The 24,037-nt window shown below is 39.0% G+C and overlaps 1 protein-coding gene across 2 annotated transcripts in view; it reads right to left on the reverse strand.

Moving 5' to 3' along the window:
* The window catches only part of Dcc (DCC netrin 1 receptor), a 1,132,969-nt gene extending 1,113,253 nt beyond the window's left edge, over window positions 1–19,716 (reverse strand). For both annotated transcript variants that reach the window (XM_074069811.1, XM_074069810.1), the window contains exon 1: window positions 18,908–19,716. In XM_074069811.1, coding sequence (XP_073925912.1) covers window positions 18,908–18,998 — 91 coding nt within the window. In that variant the 5' untranslated portion in view covers window positions 18,999–19,716. The remainder of the gene's footprint in view (window positions 1–18,907) is intronic.
* Between the last annotated feature and the right edge of the window lie 4,321 nt (window positions 19,717–24,037).

Raw genomic sequence — 24,037 nt, forward strand, 5'->3', positions numbered from 1 at the left:
TCGTATCCAATTTCACTTTTGGCTTAGTTAAGCAAAATCATCATCCCTGAAAAAGGCTTTCAATGTTTTTCAAACAAGTTTCTTTGCTGAAACAGCTCTTTTTATAAAATCATACAATAGTCACTGATTTTTTTTTAAATGATGCACCATCTCTTTAAGAGAAAATTGGGTTATTGATTAATTGATTATATGCTGCTCACAAATGCCAACTTAAGCACAAGTAAAGAGACACTCTAGCATGTTCATAACTCAAAGCCTGCAAGACCTCACTACATGGTTGCATTATTACCGTCTCCTATTTTAATGAAGACATAGCACAGCACTTTGTTGGCCTAATTTACACAATATATCAAAACTATATGAAATTCCTTTATATTACAATGGAAGAGAAATTGCAACATATATGTGAATTACAGAGCTTAGCTTGGTTGTTAAGGCAGGGCATTAGTATTCCAAAGCTGTAGTTAGAATGTTAGTCTTTTATAAGGTGGCAGTGGATTTCTTCTTCAGAAGAAATTAAAGTGCGTGAAGCTGTCATATAACTTGTTAGTGAAAACTGTGACATTTGAAAATGATTAACAGAAAATTGAGTTTTTATTTAGATACTCAGTAATCTAGAAGTGTCTAAATAATAAATAGCTCATGGGAAAATATCCATTTGGAGAAGAGAAGTGAAAATCATAAACATAACAATACTATAATAACATCATCTACTATTTGTCTAGGAATTATAGCATAGATTTAAGGACATGTGTTTTTGAGCCAGTATTTGAATAATGGCTCTGCAATTAATTAGCAGAGAATGATGAAGAAACTGGATAACTTCTTGCTATCTCACTTTTCTCATCTGTAAGAGGGTATAATATTAGTCCTTCCCTTGCTACTTTATTGTGAGGAATGAATAACTTAATATGGGAACACACAGTTGCTAGGAATGACTGTGGCTACATGTGACAGAAACCCTATTGCAGCAGTTTAAAGCCAAACAAGTTCAATTCCTCACATAACAAAAGAGTCAAAAAGGAATCAGTCCCAAGATGGGAGAAACACTCAAGAGGTCCTCATAGTCCTTAGCAGATGACCTAATACAAGATGGTGACAAACTACAGGTCTTCTTTTTATGTCCAGTCAGAAAGAAGCAAGCTACAAGCAAGAAAGGGGTAGTGCTTAAATCAGAAAACTAAACTTTCTCTGAAATCCCCAGCAGTCTCCTAATTCCAGGCCACTCCGTGGAACTCATCAAATGACCCCTCCAAGCTGGAAGAGAGTCTTACCAATCACCTTTGAGCTGATATACTACCACTCACAGTAAGGTTTACTCATGTATTAAATAAGAAAATAATAGACTGATAAATATTTCATAAGCAATATCAGCCATGTCAGTTCAAACTATATAGTTTCATAAATATTAGCCATTATCATTCTACTTTTTTGTCCTTTATATATGTCTCAGGCCCAGTTAAACTAACTAAGGGTTCTGAGTCCCAAAACTTAAACGGTGTTTAAGTCTCCTGAGCAGTAACAGGAATAGCACAGAGTAGTAGAATGACCAGGAGGAGGAGGAAGTGAAGCATGTTGAGATGCTCTATCACTGGATGTAGTAAGCTCAGGTACCAGGAAGATTCTTGACTTTTGATGACTCTACACAAAGCCACAACAGCAGATCACTAGAGATGGCAGGTTGCCTGGCAAGAAATGGTGGTTCAGCAGGCACACACACTGCCACAATGTATGCCGGTGTCAACCAAAAGACAATGGGTTTGCAACACACCTCTTCTAAGTCCTAGATACATGTAAGAGAGCCATTTCAGGGAGTCAAATACATGTTTTAGAGAGTGGAGAGCATTAGTGACGATGAGGAAGAATTTAGTTTATACACATGTTGATTTTCCTGAACAGACTAATACAATACAAATACATTCAGCCTAATATTTACTGCAGTTTGGGTAACATGGTAAATATTTACATGAATCTTTCTCAGATAATTTTATAAACACCTTCTGAATTAAGTGTTGTTATCCTACTTTATAGATGAGGAGTGAAGTATAGAGAAGTAGGCTATCTTGCCCTAATTGTCCCATTTAGAAAGTTCTAGGGCTGGGCTCTAAACTCAAGTCTACTTAAGTCAGAGATGTACCCTGAGCTCAAAACTGGCTCAGTAAGTAAACAGGTACCATTGTTCATTTTTAGGGAGCAGACATAGGAAAATAGAGTAATTTTCAAGATTAAATGTGTTTAAGAATAATCTAGAAAGCGTGTTCTGTTTCCTATACCTTCTTGGTTCACCCAGGGACTCTGATTCAGTATGAAGAGGAGCCAGAGATCTTCACCTTAAAACATGCACAGTAGTGCTGATGTGACCACCCTTTTGGGAAATGTACAGGGACTCAAAGGGAACAGAAGAACCACACAAGAGTAGTAGAGTCATTCTTAAAGAGGAAGAAATAAATTTGGTTGGATTGAGTACTTTGCATGGCATTTCACTCTGATGAAACAAGATAGTATTTTTAAAATAGATTATTTGTTTTAAATTTACAGAAACATTGTGAACATGATGTAGAAATTTTGATATACTCCATACCAAGTTTTCCTATTATTAACAACTTATATCATTTATGAAAATCACTGAGTCAATATTGATACATTATTGTTCACTAAAAGTCCATACTTTATTTACATTTGATTTCATGATTTCATTTTTACCTAACATTTTTTTATGTTGCAGGATTTTACCCAAAGACAGCACAGTGCACTGTGTTATCACATCTCCTTTAGGCTCTTCTTGGCCCTGACACTCTCTCAGACTTTCCTTATTTTTGAAGATCTTCACTGCTTTAAGGAGTACTGGTCAGGTATCTGTAGAATCTCAGTTGGAGTTTGTCTATTTTTTTCTCACAAAAGAGGGGCAATAGGTTTGGAGAAGAAAGACCCAACAGGTAATATGCCATTCTCATCTAATCACATCAGGGGTGCAGGCTGTCAACAAGATCTATCACTATGCATGATGAGCTTGATCACCTGGCTGAGGTTGTATTTGTCAGGTTTTTCCACTATAAAAATAAACTGCCTCACTTTCCCTTGCATACTGCATTCTTTGGAAGGAAGTCACCAAACACAGCCCACACTTAAAAGAGGGAGTTATACCTCACCTTGTTGAGAGTAAAGTATCTGTATAAATTATTTGGAACTCTTCTGCATAGATTTACCTATAATCTTCCAAGTAAAGATTTATTCATTCATATATTTATATCAGTATGTAGCCAGATGTTTATATTTTGGGTTATAATCTGAAATGACTTGATTTAGTTTCTTGCTCAAATTGCTCCAAATTTGGTCATTAGCTCTTTCTGTTAGCTCTTGTGCTCCTTTGACATATTCCATCACTGTAGGTTTTCTTCTTTTGTTTTTGTAAATAATAACTTCCTTAATTTCTGGCACTTCAAGATATTCCAGGCTCATTTTGTAGATTTTCTGCTTAACACCTAGAATCATCTATTTCTCCAAGGCGTACTGGTTCCTTTTATTGGAAAATGGTATTAGAAATAAAGATCTGGATGCTACATTGCAATTTTTAGCACACAAACTTTTGAGGAACAAAACACAGTGTAATGGCCTTGCTTTGAAAGGTGTCCATATATACTGTTGAGTGTAAGAAATAAACACCAGCTTTGGGTTCTTCTCTCACAGCAGATCAGTCCCTTCTAGGACAAACAACCCATTCAAATTTTTCTTCTAGAGTAGGTAAAGAAGTAACAGGCCACCAGTTTTACTAACCTTATTAACAAAACACGTGAAATATATTAGCTAATCTGTCCATTTGACGGAGATATTGGGTAATTAATCCAGATAATAAATTTGAAAGCCACTGGAAGATAGAAAGTAGCAGACTATATAGAGAAACATCATCACCATCACCACCATTCGTCAATCATTAATTACCATCGCCTTATATGACTGACTATTACGGAGAAAAGACAGAGGAAGAGCTAACTAGGTTGCAAATTCTGGGCTGGGCTACCTGCCCTTTGGCTGTAAAATGGACTAACTAATCCCTCTTATGTATTACTATTAAAGAGTTTTGGCAACCTTTATAAAAATTTTGAAGCTGTGCTGAAAGGAAAAATATGGCAACATTAATTTCCAGCAATGGCTTATTCCAGCAGCAGGAGCCTAAATTTGCTTTCTCAGCTACTAATTTAAGTTGAAAATACAATGCCTGATGGCATCTGTCCTTCTCTGACCAATTTTTCCTTTTGAAACCTCCCTAAAATTATTAAGAAAAGCCTTGCAGAAATAGTTTCTTTATGTTAAAAATCACTTTTTTATGCTGCCACAGTTACTTCTTAAATGACCTTGTCTTGGCTCTGTGCCTTTTTCTCTCAGCCTTATCACACATCTGTTTGGGAAGAGACTAGTGACCAGGGAAGCCATTGCTAGTGATGGGAAGTAGTGCCAGTGTGGACTGAGTGGCTAGCTCTCATCAGTGAAGACTGTCATCTTTCCTTTTGTCTTCCAGAGCCTGAACATCTAAAGAACAGTGTCCACATAGGAACATCCTCCCTACCTCTCCAGTTTCCTTGCCCATCAGACTCCATCCCTTAGCATTTATGAAGGCTTTCTCGTGTTGTTTTTCTCTTCCTCTTCTCTATCTGTACCTCTTGATCACATGATTCTTCATAATACAATCATATATTGGTTTGTGAGTCTACTTGTCTTTTTTCATATTTAAAGTGCCTATGTCCTATTCTCAACCATTTTGTTAACTCTAATAAGACAGAGGCAGCTTCACAAAAACCACAGAGGCTAAGACATGTGATATAACAAACATGACCTTAGTAAGTACCCATTGAATAAACAGATAGAAACAAAAATAGCTTAGTGCTCACTATGTGCCAAAAATTACAACAGCCCTTTAGTGAATTCATTTTAAGTGCAATCTATTGAACAACTGTTTTCCCAAGTTTAGGAATGAGGACCCTGAATCATTATGGGGGTCTTAAAGTTAAATCATGATAGAGCCAAGATTGCCCCTAGTGTGTGTGCAATAGTATTTAAAGGTGCCCATTCACAGATTTGTGATTTCAGGACTCACTTAACTTCTGTGGGATCCTGTTTCTCATCAGTAGAATGAGAGGGGCATCTCAAACAACTGGTGAAACCCTTTCTTACCTGATGAAGCGTTCGGAATACTAGTTGTGTTTTTCATCTGAGCTGTTTTTCTTATCTCCATGGTCTTGCCTTGGTTTCCACTGTCTGCTACAAAAATAACATTTTAATTTTATACTCATCTAAGTCTATAGGAATGAATCTCCTAAGGCAAACACAGAGTCTATCCATGAGATTATTATGTAGGAAGTAATTATTCACCTATTTTACCTTGTTCCATATTCAGATGTATGAGTTGACAAATGCCCTAGATGCATTAGTACCAGGGCTTAAGGAGATAGCGAATTCTGTGGACTTCACATATTTGCATTTTAATATTTGCAGGATTTCCTCAATTCTGAATTTCTCACAAGCACTCTGGAATGTTGCCAATGTAATTATTAATAGTGGCATGGAAAGCCAAAAGAAGGGGGAGATGGAGAAAAAAGAAAAATAAGCCTCTCAGTAGGTAAAAACTCAGCAACTCTAAAATTCACCAATTCTTTACCTAAGGTTTGTAAGGCTCAGGTTCCCTTCAAGAGGAACTCTTGAATAATCATCATCTGGAAATCAAGGAGTTAATAAACTTTATTAGTACAGGAGAACACAGAAGATAAGCATTCAGCATGACATCACCAATAAATACATTATCCTACCATCTCCAAAACATACATAGCCTGTTACTTAAAATGAGATGCTTCTGACAGTTTTTTGGCTAGGTAGTGGGCCCTCCAAAAAGCCTTCAGTTTTGGAAGTCAACTTTGACTTTGCCACAGGATAAGAGAGTAAGGTCTCAATGAACCAGATATATGGCCAAAATACAAATTGTTTCTAATCCTGCAATCAGGCACCTGTCTTCTCTGGACTTTTGGAACAGCCCCTTCTTAATAGACTTTGCTAGCAACCCCCAACCAAATTGTTCCTCCTTATGGCTAACAATGTAATGCTTAAAATATCACTGTCTTGCAGAAAACCCTGGAGATGGTCCCCACCATAGGTACTGAATTTAGGAGATTGTCCCTACACTCATCCTCTCCATAGGTACTGAACCAAACATCATAGTTTACTTGGAGCTGTCCTATTGTTGACATTGTAAATCCTGACTCCCAAGGTAAACAGGAATATTGGTTACCCTATAACTGCTCTAGCAACCAGGGCCAGAGCAATGATCTGTTCTCATTCCCTGATTTTTTTTTTTTTTTTGCATATTTCTCACTACCTCTGCCTAGGATCTTATTCTCCCACTTGTCCCTTAATTCTTTTCGAGAGATTGATTGAATTCTCTTTCTTAAGCTATAGCATCAAAAATGCATTTTTTTTCTTGGAGACGCAGTTCACCTCTCTATAAATAGAACCATACTCTGTGGGGAAAAACAGCAGCCTTACATAACCTTTCACAAAAGCCCTACTCATTTTCTACCAGGACCAGAGAAGGGCCTACAGTTCATGAGCTAAGCAGAAACTTCTCTCACCGGGGGAACACTAGTAATTTTCATTCAGATTGATCCAGTCTGCACAGCTGAGCCCCCATGTCCTCTTCCACACTCTGATTTGGAGCATGCCAGTCAAAGCTCATCTCTCCATCAGGCAGTACAGAGCAAAAGCTTCAAAATCTCACACTGAGCTAGCATTCTGCCTATAAAGCTTTTCTCTTCTTTAAAAACTCAGTTACAACCTTTCTCCCCTGCCACAGAGGCCCTGGTAAATGAACACTTGGTCTGTTTCATGCCCTGAAGATCATTCCCAATCAAAAGGCAAGGTTCAGTATGGGGTCGCCTCGTCAGGGTCTCACTTTGAGCATGTGTGTGCTCTCAGCATCAGACCTAAAGAGACAGAGGAGGGAGGGAGAAGGCCCCAGAGCCCCAGGGTCTCTTTCAAGTGCTTCCTTTTTTTCCCCTGAATCTGAGTATTTTTAAGGAGGAAAAGACTGGAGGGAAGGGAAGATATGAAATGAAAACCAGCTGACCCTTTTGAAATATGCCTTCTTATCTTGAGCATCAGTGAGAAATGAATGGAAAAGACAGATGGAACACCCAAAAAGCATTTTCACAAGTTTTTAATCTCAAGAAAAAATGAAATGTGTCATGGCCTCCATGAAATGTGTTAGTCTCTAAATCACAAACCAGGAGACTCGCTGCTATTGGCATGGTTTGCCATTGCAAGATCATCTCCTGAAGCTAAAGGCTTCCAAAGAGGCTTCAAGCTAAGACTGAGCTAGTGTGCCTAGGACATTTCCCCTTAATTAGATGAGTACTTAAAATTGTGAAAACTTGAGGAAAAATCAGCCCGCTCCTCAGGTAGTGTTCTCAGTCACCTGGAACTCTAATTCAGTCTGGGAATGGCTTGAATTTCTGCATTTCTGACAATTTCCCAGGTAATGCAAATACTGTTGATCTGTGGATGACACTTTGAATAGCAAGACCCTAAAACACTGGTTCTCAAACTTGGCTGCATATTAGAATTGCCTGCAGATTAAAAACTACTTGTACCTGGGCCCCAACTCAGATTCTAAATGAACCAGTATGAAGAGGGACTGAAAATTGTTACGATATACATTCAAGATGAGAACCAGCTTTCCAGAGCAAAGAGCCTAGAGACAAATTATACTTAGTACTCCATGTTAACAAAGCATATGGATTGGCTGCTAGGCATGAAGAAAATACATATTGTCAACCAGAAAAGAATTAATAAGGGAGGACAGTGTGAATGTAAACTCCACAGGAGTGTGTCATAGAGTGCCAAGTGTGATCAGTATTGGACAATGTCAGAACCTATTAGCCTCTAAATTCATCACAGATATGGATTACGACCCACTAAGCAATGTGCCTATTTTAAAATTGCCATTGAGCTATAACTTTCTTATTTCTAAATCTTTGTAATTGCAGCAATGAAATTGAGGAGGGTTCTAGAATGGGTTGCCCGTACCTATGAAATGTTATTTCCCATATTCAGATCATTCTAACAGCAGATAATGTTTATGACATATTTTAAGTATAAGTAAGGCACTGGAATAGATATTTTATATATCTAACCACTAGAGTGATTGTTATCTCCAATTTAAAGGTGAGAAACAGAGGTTGATTTTTGTGCCCATCCACAGTTGGGAAAGTTGAGGTCCAGTGAGTTTAAGTGCCTGAATTAAAGCCACTGGCTTGCAGGTTTTTCTCCTTGGGTTTTATGAATTCTCCCATCATAACCAAAGGCCACAGGACCATGTACTTGGTTCTTCTGCAAAATCCAGCAGTGAATGGTGACCAAGTCAGTGGGACAAGTGGTACTAGGCCCAGAGACATGGACAGGTAGGGAGTTGATGACTTCTCCATGAGCTGCAGCTTAAAGCAAAGAGAAGATGCATCCATATTTGAAGAAATAGTAACAGAGGGAAAAATAAAGAGGAATGGAATGTATTGCAGAGAAAACAATCTTCAACATAATCTTAGTTTTTTTCTCTTTTGGTTCACCAAGAGCAATCAGGTGCACAGTTTGTGAAGAAGAAATGTTCCCACACTAATTCTACTTCTATAAACAGATGAAGTCCTGTTATCCTTCTGCCCAGTAGTACTTTTCTTTTTTTTTATTCATTTATTCATATGTGCATACATTGTTTGGGCCCTCTGCCCTGCTCCCTCCCTCTCCCCAGTAGTAGCTTTCAAAGTGAAAGCACATGTATACTAATAATCACATACATTTGCCTAGCTCTTTTACTTTGTGAAGTCCTTTTCCCTAGGCCAAATTAGTTAATGCCCATATAACCCTACTCTTGACATGTAGGGTAGACAGACTGATAAATTCACACTTGACACGTGAAAAAATCAGGACCAGATCTGTCTACATAATTTGCTTACATTTGCAAATGATTGTATTGAGATTAGAAGCTCCTTGTTATGAACTTGTTTCAATCTACTCAAGCAATATTTGCTGAGTATGAGAAACTGTGATTGGTGAGAGAGAATCCTAAAGTGTTTGCAGCCCCAGCTAAGCTGTTATCATGCTTAGTTCTCCTGGCACCAGATACACCAATCTTCTTCAAGTTCACTATCCTTCCTCCTTCCACAGGGTCTTTGCACCCATATTTTTTAACCTGTTTTTCCTCCCTTTCTCCCCAAACATCCTCTCTTTAGCTAAGTTAATTCATTCTTCAGATTCCAAGTCAACCACAACTTTTTTCAGAGATAACTTCTTTGATCTGTCTCTGGATCACTTTCTCATTATTCTCTCTTTTCTTCAAAGTCTTATCTCATTTGAAATGATGAATTAATTAATATGCTTAGTTGATTAGCCTGTTTATCTCAGTGAGCTCTGAGCTCCATCACCACCTTAACACAATGACTGCAACACTCAATAAACATGGGGAAGAGGGTCAAGGGAGTGTGGGAGTGTATTTATAGCAACAAGTAACTAAGGGCTAGAGGAAAAGCTTTGATAGCTTCATTATTACCATACCTGTAGCTTGGCTGAAACATGATTGTACACCACTTGGCTTTTTTTTTTTTTCTTCAATCAATCTAAGGACACAGGGATGAGAGAATGACTTTATCAGCCCATCTGGCTAATGTTAATATATTAATGATCTAATACATAAACATTGTAGTAGATATTTTGCAGTGTGTCCCACTTTGTCTGCATTCTTTTTTAATGAGTACTTTGTTCTGTCTTGCATCCTACTTAGCTTTGTGTGTGCTTGTCACCTCCACTTGAAGATAAGCCCCTGAAGGGCAGTAATACTTTAAAACTTTCCATTTATCTACTTGTAACTCTTGGCAAATGCTTAGCAACTATTATGTAGAATCAAATATATGATCTTACTTGATCTTTATAATATCTCAATGATTGTTTTAGGCATTGAATATTTTACCTGAAAAATGAGATCACAAGTTTGGGGAGACAAAATATGTGACCCTGTCTGTATCCTAAATATAAGACTATGCTTAATCTGTATTTTATGATGCATGATTTAGGAGATTTTATTTAGAAAAGTATATTAAATTTGGGGTTCTTGATTACCAGAAAGATATAAACAAGGAGAGGGAGTTAAGGTGAGAAAAAATAAACATGATTAAGCTTTTTGGGGGAGGTATAAGGAAAGATTAAATGAACTAAATATTTATAGTCTGGTCAAGTAAATACAATACAGGAAGGCAAGAATGATTTACGTTTCAGCACAGAAGTGGCAGTGCCACTAAATGGGGGAAAACAGCAGCCAAGACCTAGATGGCAGGAGTGAGGGGAAGAACATTTAGAACAAAACTATCTAAAATGAATTGTAAAATAAATTTCAACAGCAAAAATTGATATGCTGCTGAAAAGTTTCCCAAGGGAAACAGTCAACAAAGCATCCCTGGGGATGTCTCAAACAAAAGAGAGAAATAACTAGACATTGTCTTGCAGGGAACAACTCTGCCCAGACATTAGACATGAAAGGGAAAGTTTTGCAGATTTTCTCTTTAATTTATATTCTTCTGGGATCCCATAAGGCTCAGCAAAGATGTGGGAACAATGGATGGAGGACTCTGAGTACAGGGAGTAGGTTTAGAAGTATCAGTCTTGGCTCACATCTCTGAGTGGACACAGAAGGCAGCATGTTAGAGGCTACTTCCAGCATATCTAATGCTTTATTGTATCCAGAGACCTTTATTAGCCTATCCCATGGGAGGATGTGAAACAACTAAGGACGCAAATAAAAATTGAGGGAGGAGGTTCACACATGCAAGTGCAGGTATCTATTTGAAACCCACAATTTTACATCTTATAAATTTTATAATTATATTAGCTCCATACATTTTATTGCATTGGAGACATACCCAAGGTCAAATGGCCAGATTAGGACTTTTGACTTAGAATTGGTATCTTTTGTTAATAACTCTGTGATTTAGTCATTCTTTGGTTCCATCATATTCAGGACACTCTTATTGAGCCTCAGATGAAGCCTACTGCCCCAGCATCCTCTTTCCTGTGTTTCTCTACATAGACATAATAAACTGGGTACATCAGGATACTGACAAGGCAAAGGTTGATCTGCATAATCAATAGTCTTACAGTGACTAAGGCTATATTTTCTAGATCAAAATTAAGACACATTTGGAAGATGCTTACAGAAAACCTGGGCTAAAATAAATATGCTAGAGTATTAGGCAATAACTTCTCCAAAGTTAGACTACTGATAACACCTATGCCTAAAAGCAAAAGTTTGCTTATTAGGAGAAACAGAATAACTATCAATAAAACTCATGTCTTAAATCAAATGGAGAAAAAGAATCCTAGAATTATCTTGCTGAACTCACAAATGGCCAACAAATTTATGGGAAAAATGTTCAATTTTATTAGCAATCAGGGAAATGCAAATTAAATCCATAATGAGATGTTAATTCACATCTACCAGATGATGGCAAATTAAGCAAATGAAAATACCAAGTGTTGGTGGAGACATGAAGCAAAGGAGATTTTCATAAGCTCCTCGTGGGGGTGTTTTATAAACGTGATGTGTCATTGCCTCCTAAAAGTAAATATGTCTTTTCCATGACTCAGCAATTCCAAATATAGGGATGCACCTTAGACATGGTGGCAAGGTTTTACTGGGAAATATGTATAATGTTAAAAACATCACTAATGGCAACAGAAAAAATCTGAGTTCCCCAAAAGTCCATCAATAGTAACGTGGATAATTTCAGTTAATTAATATCAATGGAATATTATACAACTGAGTGGTTGAAACTCAGCCGTAAACATTCACACAGATGAATCCTAAATACTTAATATTTAGCCAAAACATAAGTCAGAGACCAATACACACATTATATTTGTTTTCTTACAACCACATACAGGCAAAGTAAAAAAGCATATTAAAGACACACGCATTTGTGGCAACTGTATAGAAAGCAAGGTATAAATAAACACAAAACTCAGAAAATGGCTCATAGGTACATATTTATTTCACTCTTATGGTTAGTGTGATCTTTAATAGTATTATTATTATTAATTATACCAGACACTACATGTAGGTACAGTTCATAATTTAAATAAATTATAGAATGTTGAAACTAGTAACACAACCATAATTGATGTAGTCTACATCTTCATTTAACAATGAAAATTATGTTGCATGAAAAAGAAATATCTTCCATGTTAACATTAGATTTCAGAAATTCTATGAATCTATTATTTTAAATGAATTAGAGTTTTTTCTCTATCAAATGATGCAGGCACTAATTTAGAATTTCATCTCTTATTTTGTACATAATCCCAACAAAACTCAGTCTCCTATTTCTTAGCAAACCAAAAGTTATTTTTAAAAAAGCACAGGGAGTAGTTTCAGCTGGATATAATGAAATACATAAAATGTATTTTATGAATCCATAATAAAATTCTTAATAAATTATCCCTATAACATTATGTGACATAAAAACTTAGATTGTAGATATGCACTGGATCTATGGAAAGCAGTTAAATCATGTCCTACCTACTTCTTAAAAGGCAGCTAAGTGAGTGGAGAAGTATTTCTAAAAGATTATGAAAATATTATTGAAATCTAAAAATGTTGGTGCTTAACAAGAAACTTCAATTACTAAGACAAATGGCTTGAGTTAATATCATTTATTTTATCTGCTTAATTCCTTATCTCTTATAAAAATGTAAATGCAAATTTAAGAACATTTTAGATAGCTCCAAATAAAGTTATATTGATAAGCCTTCTTATTAGGTCACAATCCTCCAGCAAGTTGGTATTTTCATTAGATCATGTCATAAATATGCACTTAATTCAGTAGAACATTTTAATCCTAGAGTAACCTTCTGGAAAGAGCCAGTATTTAAAGGAAAGAAAGAATAAGGAAGAAATTGTAATAAATACCTATTGAGTTCCATCATAATAGTCACTAGTGGTCTAATGGGCCATCCTTCCTAAAAACTATGATATAGCTATGTACTCAAGAGTTACAGAATTGAGGTTTGTTAAGTTAACCTCAAGTTTATCACAAAAACCACAAATAGACAATACACACTGAGCTCTAGGAATTTAAGAGAAAAGAAAAACCTTCCTACTCATGTCATACCAGAACAATAGACTTGAAAAATATGATTAATATATATGGTATGACCTGTGTGTTTCCTGGTTGGACTTTTCCCAAGAAATGAAAGCCGTGAATGATACGGTTGTTTAAAACTATTCATAAAAGCAATATATACACTGATATGACCATTGGCAAATAACCATCAATAATGAAAAAGAGGCATATTCAATCAAACACATTAGGCATTTCTAAAACATACCATTAGACATAGTTTAGGCATTTCTAGACTACCATGGAAAACATTTTTACTTAACAGCTGAGTTAAAGGAATTTGGTTTTAAACCTCAGGCTAAATTTGTCAAAGAACTTTAGAGCACTAGAGTAATTTTGATCATCAATCAGCCAACCTGCATGTCTTCGTGTTAGTACAGTGCTGAACGTGAGAAATATAAGAAATCAACACTCTTGTGTGGGAGAAGCAAAAGTGTGGTACTAAATTGTGCTGCAATTTACCTGAGTGCTGCAATTATAAAGGTGCATAATCATTTCCATTTTTTTCATATCACTAACTTGGCACATATAACATATAATTTTATTTGCACATTTTTACTGGTCTACAGGTAAGAGTAATCTGGATTGCTTATCCTTTCTTATTAAAAAGTTTAAGGTTCTTTTTACTTGAGGTCTTGAAAGAAAAAATCTTACATATCACATTGGATCAGTGTCATGCCACAGATATTATCATGTTGTTAAGAAATGCTCTGATCTCTAAGAGTAGAAACTTTGACAAAAATTAAAGTTCTGTTATTCCAATCTGATAACACATTTGTGGACAAATAGAATGTTTATGTGATTATAACCTACCCTGCAGTGCTCACTTCTGTCTCTTCTTAAGGCTGGTGAGCTCTAGAACTTCAGTTACACTGGCTATAAGAGGCCACAGGCAAGAGTCTCCTAAGGCAACAGTACTACTTTGGCTATTATTAAGGTCCAGCTTAATTCTACCAAAAGAAACACTCATGAAATTTTTAAAATTTATTTGTAAGGCAAATCTCCATGACTTTGCAAAATGCAATACAAGGTGTTAAGCACAGGGTCTGCAGATCAGGCATTTGGATCCCCACTAGGAAAGACTTCCCCAAGCTGCATCGAGGCAGGTAGTATTCATGCTGCACAGCATAGAGATCTGAATTCTTCAGGGACAGCCTTGTGAGAAGCAAGCAGCCCACAAGAGGATGCCAAACAACCCCCTAACTCACTGTGTTTCAATCATGAGTTAGCGAGATCCCAAGCTACAATTCATTAAGGTATAATTGTTGTGACAACTCATGGAACTCTTAAATGCTTCTCTGCAGCATTGTCATGAAACAGAGAGAGAAAGAAGACAGAAAAGAAGATGCCACATTTACATTTTTGTGAATTGTAAATGTGCATAGTACTTCCCATTTCACTTTAGGAATTATGGTGTTTTTCCAGACCAAGTGACTTTTTAACCTTTAATTAATCAAGCAATACTCAATGGGTTTATGTCATTATTCTTTTTACTCAAGCAAAACTAAGGTTTCCTATTATTTATGTATATAGTTCATCTAGGAGATAATCATCAAAGATAGATTAATCCATCAAGAATTTCTCATTTCAGTTGGTACTTGTATACCAAATAACCAAACAAAGTAGTTATGTTTCTAATTTGATGTGAATCTCAAATCTTAATCCAAGCCAAATCTATGGAAAATGAGGAGAGCTGTAGCCAGTTCAGAAGAATTCACTCACTGTGAAATCATGAATGTCTTTCTGTATTAGAGCAATTCACTCCAAAGTTACGTTTGGAGGAGAAATCACGGGAGTTGGGGAGGGGATAGAAATCATGTCTTGTTCTTTGAGTGTGTATATTTGTGTGTTAATTTAAGACAATGAAGCTTTTTCTTCATAGTTATCCTGAATGGTAGAAGCATGAGGAAGATGTTTCCTATGCAAAGTTTAGGATGGTAAATTCTCCAAAGAAATAGTAAAGCTATTTGCTTTAAAATATAATCTCAGGCAGAGTCTCTCGTGGAAAGAATCAGTTCAAAAACTGAATTTGCCCAAGAAGTGAAGACTTAAATGAGGGCTCATATCCAGAAGCCTGTGATTATACTGGATCAGATGACTCTACTGCACACAATTGGAAACATCCCACTAGCAAATCTCATGCATTTGAGCTGTTGCGGACTATGGTATTCATGAAATGGGAAACACAAGTCAGAAAGGGGAGATCTTGCTTCATAAAAGATGCTTCTGAGGTATCCATGTACTGGGATTCACTTAGAAGATGAAGAATCATCCCTTGCCTCTGTAGAAAAAGTAAAAATATCTCCTTTCCTTAAACAAATCACCTCCCCAATTTCTTGTCAAACTTCCTATTGGTGTAGAAGTCCATAGACTACAAACAACTGGCAAGGACCCTGTGTTCCAAGAGGGACATCTGACAGAGTTCCATTCAGGAAGTCAGATAGGATTAATTTTTTTCTTCCTCAATAAAAACAGTGAGGAAGTTTGCAGAAAGGTTAACTTGCTAGGGAATAAATGTAAGTCATACACACTGAGAAGTCATAAATCTCTTCCCAGAAGAAAAAAATGCCCATCAGCAGCTCATGCCAGCCCAGCTTTTAAGAACATTAAAGCAAATGCACTGAGCCTAATATATTCACATATAACACATGTGGTAGCCATTTCACATGCTTCATAACTCAGAGGGCAGCTGCTGCTGGATGGGAAATGGATACTGTGACAGGTCACTAATAATTTATACTGCAGCACTCACAGAGCACAGGACTGCTGCCCTAACCAGGGTCCTGCCGCGCTCCCAGCACCCCATAGCCAATCCAAATGGGGGAATCTGACCTGCTTTGGTTAGAAGAATGGGAAGGAAATGGACAGGCCAAGCAGCAAGCCTCACTTCACATGTCCAAACTACGTAAATGCTCACAGAATGCAATCCAAACATACAAGAAGTATTAATTAATTAATTAATGGTATACCTTCTACTTCATTAACATTCACATCTAAAATTCCATCTCACCTAAGATCCCAAGACAATATTTGGCACCTCTACCCATGTCAAATACAGAAGACAGTGTTTTACAAGAGCCAACTGAAAAGCCTCTAACCTCCCTCAGCATCAAGTCCTCACCCTATGCTGACACTGTTCAGGAATGTCCTTTATTATGACATAAGACTCTCCTAAAAGCCACAGCAGCTTCACACTTCACCTAGAAAGTGAGGAAGGACTCAGTGCAATAGTGTGAGTCTCCATAATCCTTTGTTACCAATCAACAAAGTCTTTAAAACACTCTGCTGAATGAGAATTTCACTGCAGCTGAACTAGACATTTGGCCTTATTAATGGCACCTCCTACTGGTCCTTTTTTAGAGTAAGCTAAGCTTTCTTTATCATCAGTTCCCTGCCATGTTCCCAAAGAGGGGAAATTGTTACTAAGAAAAAAGTAACACAGATAAATGAGCAAAGACCAGAGTGATTCAAATTAGCAGTATCTTAAAAGTGCAACACCCATTTTTCTGGGACCTGTGCAAACTGCATCACAATTCATTGGTAAATAATAAAAATGGATTTCCAAGTGTAGAGTTTAAAGATCCACAAGCCTATTCACAGGCATGTCCCTTTCAAATGTATATTTTGTCTGCTTTTCCAGGCATAGATTTATCTATGAAGAGAACATTTTGAGGGGGCAATAAAAAAAAAACAGCAATAAGTAAATGATCTTAACTCTCCAGACAAGAAACTTAAATAAGTGGAAAGGGGATATTTAATTAATTTAAAGAATAACAAAACATATATTAAATCCATCTTCATTCAACTTACCCCAACCTTTGCCAGACAAGAGTCACTTGGGAAATGGTTTTAAAATATTGCCCTGTAGTTGACAAGACATGACTGTCCGTTTTTGCGCACTTGAATATTTCAATATTTTCAGACAAATCACTAGTCACCCTGAGTTCTGTAGACTTTCTACCCAGGAAAGCATGCCCTCTCTGAACTTCCCCTCTCCTGCCCACCGCAAAGAGAGCAAGTCAATGCCCTGGGCAGAAAGGAGGGTCCTTTTCTCTGCAGCCTGTAAGCATCTGTGGGTCTTGCGCAGAGAATTTTAAAACGACACCTATTCATGACCGGGAGGAGATGCACCCCCACACCCCCCCAGCCTCCGCTGGAGTATTGCAGAGGACAAAGCTCTGGGAGAGAGGAGCTAGAGAGGAGGGGACTGGCCTGGAGAGAGGAGGGAGCGCGGGCAGCTGATCGTGCTGACGCGGGTACGCGCGCATGGCGCGCGCGTGCACACACACACACTCTCACTCACTCACTCATTCACTCACTCACTCCAGCTCTCTCTGTCTGGCCAAAGGAGGAAGAACAGTGGAGTCCGCGTGAGCGCGTAAACGCATTCCTGCTGGCGTGTGGCCGCGCCGGGCTTCGGGAAGCCTGGGCTAGCTCCGCGCTTGACTGCCTGAATCCCTCGCGAATGTGAAGAGGCTCATTCTCAGGTCGCATTCGCAACCCTTGGCCAGGCAGCACGTAACGGACAAGAAAGCCAGAGCTTACGACTCCAGGGAAGCTGGGGACTTGGCCACCCTGATTTAATTCTATCCCTGGTTAATTTCCAAGACGCAGGTTGGGAGACTTCCACCCAAAGCCTGGTCCCTGCCGGCGCCTTCTTCTCCTTTGGATTTGGGAAGGTCATTTCGGAAGGGAATTTGAATGCTCAGTGGGCATCTCTCTTCTTTCCCCACTAGACAGGCCCCCTGTACCCTAGTGCCCATCTACTTGTGATGAAGAAGTCCCGCAAAAGGAGTGAACCTTACAGTCAGTCACTTTGCTCTTTCTTTTTTGGCCGTCGAAGCCCCCAGGTCGGTATTCGGAGACTGCAGCAGGCTGGAGCATCCTTCAGATCTCTCTTTATCTGTTTTAGGCCAATCCAATCCCCAAACAGTTTTACCATTTTTAATTAGAAGCTGCGGTTGCCAAGTGCCAGGGTTAGGTGCCCGGTTCCCCGGAATATCAATCGTTTGGAGTTTGGAGGTGTCCTGAAGATATTTGGAGACTTAGCTTGCAAACTGCATTCACCGTTAAAAAAATAAATAAATAAAGCACGCCTCCCTTCTCCAGGCAACTCTGCGCCTCTTTAGATACCTCAGCCTCTTCTTCAAAGTACCCAAACATATTATCTATCCTTTTCCCGATCTTCAATCAAGTCCAAAAATGCAAACCAGGAGGCGCTTCTATTCTCAAACAGCCCCACCAGCAACAGCCCCACCAGCTACAGCCCCACCAGCTACAGCCCCGCACAGACTTCTTCAAAGCCCCCTCGTTGGATGTTGTCCTCCACCTGCTCCTGTCAACCTACCCCTTTGTAGGTTCTCAGGCTTTAAGGATCCAGCCCAGTTCCTTACAACGACATCCCCATCACCTGCCCCAGTCCGCCCTCTCCCCAAAGCAGCACAAGTATTTGTAAAAGCAAAGATGTGAGAAGCACTAGATTTTTAAAAAGCGAAGGGATGCTCGTCTCCCCCGCCACCAACATCCTCCGCCCCCAGAGGGGGAAAAAGTCGTCTTTTATCATCCATGAGAAAATAGGAGACAGAGCGAGTGCCGAATTTCTTATCCCCCCCACCCATCCTAATTCTACTCTCTCCAAATGAAATGAAAAGAGGAAGGGGATAAGGGGTGGGGAAGCGACGAGAAGAAAGGAAAGAACCTCTTACCGGTGACTTGAAGATGCGCGCTGAGCAGGGAAGCTCCGAAGAGTACAAAAGCCAGCTTGGGTACCCAAACACATCCAAGACTATTCTCCATATTTCAGCCAACACCTTCGGGGCCAGGGGTCCTGGGCAGCGGCGGCACTCACACACATGCACTCACACACGCATGCACACATGCACACACTCACGCCGAGCCCCTTCGGCTTCCTCCTCTTCCTCCTCCTCCTCCTCGTCCTCTTCCTCCACCTCCCCTGTGTCTCTTCTGCCTCCGAAGCCTTTTTCCTTGTCCACTGATAGAATCAGCAACAAAAACAGGCAGCAAAAAGTTCCATTCGGCCCAAGAGATCCTGAGCCCTGGTAAAACCCTGGAAAACTAACTCAAAGAAACAGAGGGAGAGAGAGAAGGGAAGATAGCTCTCCGCGGGGCTTGGGAGACATCAATAAACAGAATATCCAAGAGGGTCCAAGAGGCGACGGAATGCAATCCCGTGGCTGGCTGTGCATTAAAAGGTGAAGGCTGGTTCCATGTCGTCGGTTGGTAAAGTTGGAGAGGAAAAAAAAAATCCGCGCGAGAGCTGGTGATGCTGTTCGTTTTGCTTCCAAGAGCCAGGGGACCGAGGGAGGGAGAGGCCGGGGGCTGCGAGGCGGAGCGCTCTCACTTGTTACTGGGGTGTCCGCCAGCAGTGTGTGAGCTGGAAGTTGGAACCGTACTATCCATTGATCCGGAGAAGTGGAAGGCTGGAAAGGAAAATGTGGAGACCGGAGGGAAACGAACTGGATCAGGCAAAGATTCCACGCGAAGGGGGTGGGGGCAGAGAAAGGATGGCTTAGGGAAAAAAGAGCGGACGGAGGAGGCTTCCAGCAGCTGCATTCGCCCGGTCTACATATCAATGCGCAGGGATGCCCTCTGTGGGCAAAGCGTGGGAAGTCACTTTTGTCAATGGAGCCAGCAAGCAACGTGAGTATCTGGAAGCTTTGCAGCAATCATTTTTGGACACTCAACATTCAGGAAATTATATTTGACTGTACAACCTACCTATGCAAGTATTTAAGGTAGGGCAAATGGCCAGGGCGTTTTTTCCTTTCTTACCCTCAATATTATTTAAAAGGAAATTTTTTATTTGGAAAAAAAGTCACCTAATCCAAATCCCTTCTAGAACAAGTGGGAAAAGGAGGTCCTGAACCACAATGAACAAGTGCCAGACCACTGTTCCCTGGCATAATAGCTAGCGTCTTCTTTTTTTGTAGAATGTTTGATTTCATCTGTGTTCACATTTCTCTAAATGTGATTTATTGCTTTATTCAACATATTTTAAAGTACTTATCCTGTTCCAGGTGTCCTGAAGGCTCCCAGGAAACAGAGATAGGAGATTTAGTAAAACTCAATCTCTGATCTCAAGGGATTTTGATCAGTTGAGAGAGAAAAGTATAAATGGATAATTATAAAATATCATGACAAATATTGGTCCGTGTAAGGAGCAGGTGCTCTGGAACTGCAAGAGAGACACTTTTCCAGTCCCTGGACATAAGTTAAGGAGAGGAGGTGGAGGCGAAGAGGGGAGAGGAGAAAGAGAGGAGGAGAAACGGAGAGGGAAAGAGAAATGGAAGAAGAGAGAAGGAGAGAGAGAGAGAGAGAGAGAGACAGAGAGACTGACTTAAGAAGGCTGGAAAAAAAGCCTTTCAGAAAACTGCTTTAAGCTGAGTGTCTTTGCATATCTCACCTCCACCATGAGACCTCACCTCAAGGCCTTGGACAGGAGACTCCTGTATGCCTTTCATCTTTGTACCCCTCACAGATGCTAGGCGGAACTTGGATACATTTCTGCTGAGCAAGTGAACTTACAAACCAATGAATTCACCCACGAAGGATGATGAACAGAAGGGCCACATGTTCAGCTGCAGCTTTTCCTCATTCCCACTACGTTAATAAAATCACCTGTTCTTTCTTTCTCTTCCCCACCCTTTCCTGTCACTCTGTCAAGTTCATCAGGTTGTGAGAGGATAAAATTTGACTATCTATATGAAAAGAGGAAAATGAAAAAAAGCATGAACAATATGGAATAAAAATCACCACAAGGAAAATGCTCATGATACATAAACTAACAACAATGTTTGGATCCAAAGGTGTATGCCCAACCCTTCCTGACCTAAAAGTGTTAAAATAAGAAGTACCTATGATCACTAAGTTAAAACCTTCTGAAGAATATTAGACACTCTCTACTGACACTCAAATTCCTCAAAACGCTCAACCCTCCATAAGCTAAAGTTGAAGGTTCTGGAGGTGCAGGACTGAGGCCTGCAGCAAAAGGGTTTAATTGGCTTCATGGATCTTTCTGGATGATCACTGCTGATAAACTTCACGAACATCCAGAAATTTTATGAAAAATGACTGGTCTCTGAGCACCAGTCACCAGCACCACTCTCTTTTACTCAGTAGGGAATCTTTACCTTAGATTGACAAAATGAGTTCAAGGCTGTCTCCTGTTGAAATCCTGTACAGAACCAGGGAATATGAGGGTAATGATGAGGGAAGAACTGCAATCTCTTCCTCAGAGTCATTAAGTTCTGTGTTCTCCATATTGGTAAAATGGGTGTCCTCAAAGAGTGGGAGGGTAGTAACCAAAAGTGTTCCATCCAGCTCCACCTCACACAGCAGGTCTACTCATCAATTTACCCTTGCTGTGGCCTCTGTATCCTGGACCCCGAGTCATCCAGGACTTTGGTCCATGGACCAATGAGCTTCTGCAAGAAATCATTAACTTTTCCTCCTCTTAGATGTTCATTTGGCTCTACAGCTCAGAGCAACTGACAGCTTCTTGCACTCTCTTCCCCAGTACTCCTGCCTTCAAATTTGACTGGATTTCAGAATCATATCTTAGAAACGGCTTTAATATTTTCTGACTCAAAGCTTAGTGGCTTATACTTGGGAGACAGGAGACACAGTACTTCTTTGTTGCTCTTCCCTACAATGTCAGGCCGCTTACCACCCAGTTTTCTCATTGGGAAGAAAGGAAACCAAAATTTAAGATGGAGAAAAGAAAGACATGGGAGCAACAGGAAATAGTGTTATACAAATAATGCTCTTCAGATAATCTTTAAGACATTTGCTACTAACAGCCCCCTTCGGGGTATTAATCTGGTGAATAAAACATACAGAATTCAGATACACTTTTGAGTTCTAAAGATAAACTAATCAATACTTATATTTCTTCAGGCCATATATACTCTGTTATGTGTGTTTGTGTGTGGTAGGAGGGAGACATGAAAAATGTCAGAAAAAAACTTCCATTTTCTGAGACTAATCCAAGAAGGTAAGCCAAATTTAAAGTATGTAATTTGTTTTAGAGCTCCCATTCTGGAACTTTAATTTTTTGCTCTACTTTAATTCAGTAAATTAATTATCTTAATCTATTTCTCTTCTTCAATATCATGATCTGAATTTCGATACTTTTGAAAAGAGCTCTTAAGAGTTTATTTGCAAAACAATAACATCCAGTCAAATGGTACATATCAGGCTTTGAATTTGATTATATCACAGATCAAATCACGTGAAATAGGAAAATGTGATAATCCACTATTTATTTGAGAAAGCTAGTTATTGTTAGATATTTGGCCTATGTATTGTCAATATCAAATGTGAAAACATAAATGTCACAAAGTCACATTCGCCATGAGGGTTGCCATGACCTATCTACATTTTCAATCACAAAGCTGAGAAGTGGACCCTAAGTCACTTATTTATTTATTTTTGATGATACTGGGGTTTTGAATTCAGGGTCTCATACTTGCTAGGCAGGTGTTCTATCACTTGAGCTACTCTCCCAGCCCTTTCTTTTGATTTTATTGTTCTGATAGGGTGGAGTGCTGTGGTAACAAATGCTTTAAAATGTACGGGTGACATTGGAATCGGGAAATAGGAGAGACTGGAGGAATTTGAAGGAGAGTGACTGGAAATGACATGATTGCCCTGAACAGATTATTGGTAGAAAGACCGACACTTAAAAGGTGTTGCCGCTAAGCACTCAGAAAAAAAATAAGAATAAAAGGTCTTGCTTTTATATTCAGAAAATTTAGCATTGTTGTGCCTGACACTTACATGGGAAGCAGAATTCAAAAGTGATGAACTTGGATCTTCACAGAAGAGATTTTCAAACAGTGTTGAAGATATGGCCTGATTTCTCCTTGCTATTTACAGTAAACTGTGAAAGGAAAGGAATATATTGAAGGAAGAACTATTAGGCAAAAAAAAAAAAAAAGACTTAGGCCTTGATCATTGGGGAAACTCTTAGCTTATTCAGATTATAAAAGACAATGAAATTAGGAAACTCCTGGTCAGAAAATCATGCTCTTGACAGAAAACCAAGTGTGTGACTGGACAATCTCTTCTGCTCAGGCCTCAGAAAGGTCAAAAGGTCAGAATATTCAGTCACATTGATGACTCTTCAAAGAGATTAGGTATGTGATACATGGATTATCTCAACTGTCTGAACTGAGGTCAGGATTGGGATAATCCAGGAAAGTCTATGAGGGAGCCTCTTGCTTAAGAGATTGAATCCTTGAGATAAACAATGGGAAACCCATGAAGTTCTTGAGAATGTTGTACCAACAGAAACACTGCCAGATTTTACTGAAAGGGACAGAGAGAGAAGACACAATAAAAGGAGGCTGTGTACTCCTAAAATTCTATAGGCAGCAAAGATGAACTAACCATCATGAAAAATAAGAAACGAAGAATCCCAAATACAGAGATGTAAATCCAAGGGTGAAACTTTGAGCCAAGAGAGAACAGAAGCACAGACCACAGAGAATTACACCTAAGATTGAAAACATAGTTTGCCTAGTTGGTTTTCAGAATTGCTTGTTATACCTTTTGAACATGATTATCTATAGCTTTGTCCTGTGGCTGCTATACCACTGCAGTTTGAAATGTCATTTGTATTCTAGTTTCACAGATCCTTAAATAAAGATTTTCTCACCACTGTGGATTATAAGCAGAGTCTAGCAATGCCAGATTTAGATGATGAGATTTGGGACTTTCAGCTGATTATATTGGACCCTGGATCGAGACTGTTATTAAAACTTCGCAGATGTTGGGAAGGGCTGAATACAGTTTTCATGTGAGATCGGTGTGTG

This window comes from Castor canadensis, chromosome 4, assembly GCF_047511655.1.
Source record: "Castor canadensis chromosome 4, mCasCan1.hap1v2, whole genome shotgun sequence".
Taxonomy (NCBI): Eukaryota; Metazoa; Chordata; class Mammalia; order Rodentia; family Castoridae; genus Castor; species Castor canadensis.